Here is a 6,000-nt window from a genome sequence, read left to right as displayed (position 1 = left end):
TTGTATTTTTGTCAGCTGCAGCCTGCCTTCTGACGCAGTCAAAGCCGTAGCGGCATCAGCTGCAGCAGCAATGCATGCAGAAACGAGAAGGCCAGCTCTGTGCGAAGACAGCTGTCTGCTCTCTCTCTCTCTGTCTCGGGAAGCTGCGAGGTGTGCAGCCTCCCCCTCCCTCCCGCCTCCCTCGCTCGGAAGAAGTGCTGTACTGTTGCCTGCGTTGAAAAAGAGATATTGTTGCCTCCGGCGTCGGACCTGATACTGCTGTCGCTGTTGCAGTTGTTGGGGTGTCGTGCTGCGTGCGATGCGAATCAAACGCCTTCACTGGAGCTGCAGCAGCGTCGGATCGAGGGTGTCTTAGGAGCTTCTTGAGAAGTTTGAGTCAAAGAGTTCCTTTTTTCTCGCTGCGGAGCCCTCCTTTGCGGCTGCTTTTGCGCTTCCTGTCGGCGGTAGTGTTGCATATATGCGGCTGCAGCTGCACCACTGCAGTCCGCAGCTGAGGAAGGTTCGCTCCTTGGCTCAGTTAGACAGTCACTAGAGCAGAAAGAGGAACCGTAGAATGATAAAACAGACATACTTAAGCGCCAGATCAAAGAGGCAGCCCAACTTGCTGAAAAGCTCCATCCACCCTTCACCTGTCTGCAATACGACCAGCAGCAGCAGCAGCAGCCGGCACAGGCCTACTGCTGCTGCTGCTGCTGCTGCTGCTGTTGCTGCTGCTTTAGGGCTTGCTGCTGGGGACCCCACAAGAGGGATTTTGCATGCAGAGGCTGTCCAACAGCGGAAATACGGCATTTTTATGATCATCTTGCACCTTTTTCCTGGACCTAAGGGCCTTGCCTCCCTATCCTGCTGCTGCCGCTGCCGCTGCTGCTGCCGCTGCTGCTGCTGCTGCTGCTGCAGCAGCACGTTCCAGAGAGAAGATGTATCCCCTTCTGCTGCAAGGCCACGACAGGCCCCTAACATGGGTTCAGTTCAATCGTGATGGCGATATCATGTTTACTTGCGGCAAGGTAGGAGGGATGCGCACTTCCACCTCGACGACCCCTCCGACACCCTAAGCAGCGACGAACAGTGCTGCTGCTGCTGCTGCTGCCTTTTTCACCCCTTCTTTCCTTCCCCGCCTCTGCTCTGCGCGCAAGCAGACTCGAAAAGGGGCCTCGCTCGATGCAGGAGGCATCGATGAAGCCTCCTCAGCGCAGTAGCAGCCGCAGCGAGCTTGTTGCTTCTACAAACGCCTCTTCCTCCACCAGCAGCAGCACCCTACCAAGAGCAGATGCAACACAATCTTTCCACCTCCCTCTCTTCCTTCCTTCTCTCCCACCTGATCTCCCTCCCTCTCCTTTCCTTGCCATCACCCCATGTTTCTGATGCCTCTGCTGCTGCTGCTGCTGCTGCTGCTGCTGCTGCTCCTCAGGATGCGAATTTGTCTCTCTGGCGTACCGAGGATGGCAGACGCATTGGTACGTCATGCAACTTCCGCGGGGAAGGGGCAGCTCCAGCAGCCCTTCAGCACAGAAATTTCCTGCATTCTTCGCCGACTTCAACCTACCCAGCAGGCACTGTAGTGCAGCGTATGATCCAAAAACGGCAGAGAAAAACGCTGCCACTGCGTCGGTTCCTTCGCAAAAACACTATCCTCGCGTTTTTCACAAATTCATTTCCCACTCTCCAGTCCAAGCGTTCGTTTGCCTCAATCGGCTTGCGCTCCTGAAGATCCCTGTTCTGCCTCGCAAGGCAGCCGTGCTTTCCGATTCCATCTTCCAAGCTTCTTTCTTTTCACACTCCTGCTCCCGCATCACTCGCCCACTCACCAGCACCCTCTCTTGCGATGCAACCACACTCCTGCAGCAGATCGACGTCTCGATGCATATTTACATATATCACCTCGTGCTGCCCTCGCTAGCTTCGCGCATCCCTCTGGCTCTTCTTACATGCACCAATTGAACTACAGGGGAAGAGGCAGTCTCTCCTTTTCGCACGGCTTCTGTCTTCCTGTCCTTTTTCCAAGACTCTTGCAGTCCTTGCACCCGTCTACCTAGCCTGCCTTCTCTGTAGACGTACATACATGCATGCATGTATGCGAGTTTGTGCAATGTTCACTTGTTGGCAATGGTGTGCCTCTTCGGATGGAGACTATTTGTTTGTTGGCAATGGTGTGCCTCTTCGGATGGAGACTATTTGTTTGTTGGCAATGGTGTGCCTCTTCGGATGGAGACTGTTTGTTTGTTGGCAATGGTGTGCCTCTTCGGATGGAGACTATCTGTTTGTTGGCAATGGTGTGCCTCTTCGGATGGAGACTGTTTGTTTGTTGGCAATGGTGTGCCCCTTCGGATGGAGACTATTTGTTTGTTGGCAATGGTGTGCCTCTTCGGATGGAGACTGTTTGTTTGTTGGTGATGGCTTCTTTTCTAGAGCTCTCTACTTGCCAGCAATGCGGTTTTTCCTCTAAAGACGATCTGTTTGTTCGAGGCTGCGTCTCTGTCGTCCTCCTTTCAGGCACATACGACGTGGGAAAAGGTGTTGTCTGGTCGTGCGACTGCACTCTCGACTCGAAGCGATTGATTGCTGCCTCAGCCGACCAGAAGGTGCTCATCTTCGACGTCTGCTCGGGAACGCTGTTGCACGAGATACCTGAGCAGGGGCCTTGCAAGTGAGCAATTTTTTGGCATGCCAAAAGGGCATATCGAGCAGTGTTTTTGCGGGTTTAACGAGGCGCATACGTGCTCACGGATCCGCAGAAGAAATCGGTCCACACTAAAAGGATGGTATTTTTCCGCGGGAGTGTGTTGCATGGTACAAGGCTTCCTCGTTCACTCGGATTGTGACGCAGATTCGTGGAGTGGTGCCGCATGCCCACGCAGCAGACGCGTTTTGTAGTCGCACACGAAAACTTTGGCGCACAGAGTGTGAAGTCAATCAAAGTCTGGAAGGTGAGTCTCACAAAGTCTGCGAGAGAGAGAGAGATAGAGACTGAGATAGAGACTGAGATAGAGACAGAGAGAGAGAGAGAGACTGAGAGAGAGAGCCTGAGAGAGAGATAGAGATAGACTGAGAGAGACTGACTGACTCCCTGCGTCATTACAGCCCGCTGCTGAGTCTCGCGTCAAGAAACGCCTCCCCGCAAGCGTCCTGACAGGCGTGCGAGTTTTGTTTTTTTGATTTTTGCGTGAGGGGGAATTGTTTAGAAGCTTTTATTGTGGATACAATGCAGTGATGGAGGCCTGTGGGGTGACGCTTCGAGGGAGAGGGGGAGGGAGGAGTAGGGGGAAAAAGTGGAGGTGGAGGCGTTTTTTTCTCGAGTTTTTATGCAGCGTTGTCGCTGCACACATGCTGTGTCATATGTTGGGGGTTGCAAAGCCGATGCGTTGAATTTTCTTTTCATGCGGCTTTTTTTGCAGGTGGACGGGGAAACTCCGAAGCGGCTGTGGGTACAAGATGACTTTGCGGCTCGCTGCACGCAAGTGCATTGGGGAGCGTTCGATGAAACGATCGTCTCTACACACGAGAATGGCGATATTATGGTACTGGGAGAGCTCTTCTCTGGGCTGGAGAGGGGAGGGAGGCGACACACTGCTGGGGAGACTGCGTAGGGAAAGGGGGGCGGAAGGGGGCTGGGCAGATGTGAGCGGTTTTTTGTTTCGGAAAAGTTCGCTACGTACGCAGCAGCTGCCTTCTTCCTTCCCCACCTACATACACACATACATACACACATATATGCGTATTGCTGTCTCTGTTGAAGGATAGCCGCTTTCCTTTAACAGAGCAGTCCACAGGTCTTTGGTTTCTTTGGCAGCCGTATAGAAGCCTCCTTTATCGTCTCGGCTGCTGCTCCTGCTACTGTTTGTGCTGCTTCTAGGTGTGGGATGCGAGCAACGGAGAGTATATCAATGAGCTGCGCGGTCACAAGGCTTTCATTACGTGCATGAGCTTCTCTGCTGACAGGATGCTGGCGCTTACGGTGCGATTTCCGCTGCTGCTGCTTCTGCATGTGTGTGTGTGTGTTGTGCTGTGTGTGTGTGTATGTGTGTTGTGCTGTGTGTGTATATGTGTGTTGTGCTGTGTGTGTTTGTATGTGTGTTGTGCTGTGTGTGTGTGTATACACATTTGCTTGCGTGGGGAAGATGCTGCCTCTACTCCTTAGGCAGTTGGTGCAGCAGAGTGTGTGTGGCTTCCCTTTGGGGAGGCGGCAGCGGCTGCAGCAGCAGCAGGGGCGTTCTTTTGCATGCGCTTGTGGAAGCCGCTGTGTGTTTTTCAATGTCTGCTGCTGCGCTCATCAGACCTGTTCTGACGGCACTGCAAAGCTGTGGTCTACGAAGGATTGGGAGTGTTTAAAGGTAAGGAAGGTTTTGTTTTTTCGCAGAAAAACCCCGCGTTTTGATGAGAAAGGCGTTCTGGTGGGAAGGGTGTACTGTCTGAGGCTTGGAGCTTTGTCTGTGTCACGGTCTTTAATGCCCTCTGCGCTGCTGTTGCTGTCTCTGTGGCTTCAGACATACACGACAGACAGACCCCTCAATTCTTGCGCGTTGAGTCCGTTGTTGACGCATGCGGGGCCAGAGAGGAAGATGCATCTCCTTATGGGGGGTGGTCAAGCGGCAGAGGATGTCACGACCACTGGTGAGTTTTCTGTCTGATGGCATCCGTTTTGCGTGCTCGTGAGCGCTTTTTTAAGGGCGAGAGGGGAAGAAAGGGGGGACGGGAAGGAGATGTATATTGGTAGTTTTGTTCGTGCTATGGAGCGGCATTCCAAGACAGACAAACAGACAGACAGAGCAGCAGCGTCTTGAAGGGAGGGTGGCGCCTCTGGGGGGAGTGGGGGAAAAACAGCGCATGCACGTGCTGTGTAAATCCGTGCGAAAAAGTGGCCTTATAGACGTGGCGGAGGCTTTCCATGGGTGTGTTGTGTGTGCATGCGCACTGCGTGTCTGTGGGTGTATGTTGCCTCGTGCAGCAAGCGGGGAAGGCAAGTTTGAAGCCTTGCTCTACCATGTTGTACGAGGCGAAGAGATTGCGAGCTGCAAAGGGCACTTCGGCCCTTTGCACACTTTGGCATGGCGTCCAGATGGCAGTGGATACGCCTCGGGGGGCGAAGACGGCTATGTTCGTCTGTACAGCTTCGACGAGGAGTATTTTACGGATGAAAAATTTCAGTGAAGGGGCCCCACACGCAGCGAACCGCCCACGCTGCAAGGTGCGGCGTGGGCGCTTTGCTGCTGCAGAGCTTTCTCTACCTTGCAAGCGCTGGTGGTGCTGCCCTCGCGAGGGTTGGCAGATTCCGACTGCGTAGCGGGTGCGAGGCTGTTGCTGTTGCCGCTGCAATCCGCCGCTCTTGCGGCTGTTGCGGCAAACGAGAGGTATTGGCTGTTGAGGCAACGACACTGGAAGTATAGGTAAAGGGAAGCCACCGACCGAGCTGCAGCTGTCAAAGAAAACGGCCGAGCTGGCCCTTGTAGACTGCAGCAGGAGCCTCCTTCTCCTTCTTTCTCGAGGAAGGCCGCAAAGGACTTATTTAGCTTTGCTTAGCTTGCTCCTCGTACGCTGGGTGCTGTTGTTGGTGCTGCTGCTCCTGCTGTCGAGATCGGTCGATGATTTGACCTGCTGCGCGTTATTTTCTACGAGCGTTAGTGCTGCTAGTCTGCCACGCGGAGACGCTTGCCATCTGTTGCCGTTTTAGAAGCTTTAGAAAGCTCTACTGCTTCTTTGAGGGGGTGCAGTGCGCTTCGTGAGCTCCCCCGTATGCGGCTACCTACAAGAAAATGCATGTAGCTTCCTCGTTACGTCAAGCCCTTTTGCGCAGGGCTGTTTTGAAAGCTCTGAGAAAGCCCCCTCCGTGGCGTATCTTCCCCTCTTTCCATAGACAACCTGGAAGGCATCGCAGTGCCTTGTCACGTTCACGGCCTCTCGCATGCAGTTCGCTAGCCAGACAGACGTCGGCGAGCGCCCTTTGTTCCCCCCTCGTTGTGGGGTTTGTGGAGCTGCGTGCTGAGAGGAGGGGGCAGCGAAAAC

General features: G+C 54.1%; 1 protein-coding gene across 1 annotated transcript; it reads left to right on the top strand.

Annotated features, from left to right (window-relative positions):
* The first annotated feature begins 917 nt into the window (after window positions 1–917).
* LOC34622724 (eukaryotic translation initiation factor 3 subunit I) lies at window positions 918–5,148 on the top strand. The gene is made up of 9 exons (XM_026338531.1): window positions 918–1,007; window positions 1,412–1,457; window positions 2,494–2,647; window positions 2,828–2,927; window positions 3,396–3,518; window positions 3,854–3,955; window positions 4,275–4,331; window positions 4,485–4,611; window positions 4,946–5,148. The coding sequence occupies exons 1-9, from the start codon at window positions 918–920 to the stop codon at window positions 5,146–5,148; spliced, it is 1,002 nt and encodes a 333-aa protein (XP_026194316.1).
* The last annotated feature ends 852 nt before the right edge of the window (window positions 5,149–6,000 follow it).

The sequence above is a fragment of the Cyclospora cayetanensis genome, unplaced genomic scaffold (assembly GCF_002999335.1).
Source record: "Cyclospora cayetanensis isolate NF1_C8 unplaced genomic scaffold, CcayRef3 CcayRef3_contig_270, whole genome shotgun sequence".
Classification (NCBI taxonomy): Eukaryota; Apicomplexa; class Conoidasida; order Eucoccidiorida; family Eimeriidae; genus Cyclospora; species Cyclospora cayetanensis.
This window is presented reverse-complemented; position numbering and strand designations above follow the sequence as displayed.

Excerpts from the sequence above, each read along its gene's own strand:
- LOC34622724 (XM_026338531.1), top strand. The coding sequence starts at position 918 with ATGTATCCCCTTCTGCTGCAAGGCCACGACAGGCCCCTAACATGGGTT. Across the intron at positions 2,928-3,395 it reads AGTCAATCAAAGTCTGGAAG|GTGGACGGGGAAACTCCGAA; the intron begins GTGAGTCTCACA and ends CTTTTTTTGCAG. Across the intron at positions 4,612-4,945 it reads AGAGGATGTCACGACCACTG|CAAGCGGGGAAGGCAAGTTT; the intron begins GTGAGTTTTCTG and ends TGCCTCGTGCAG.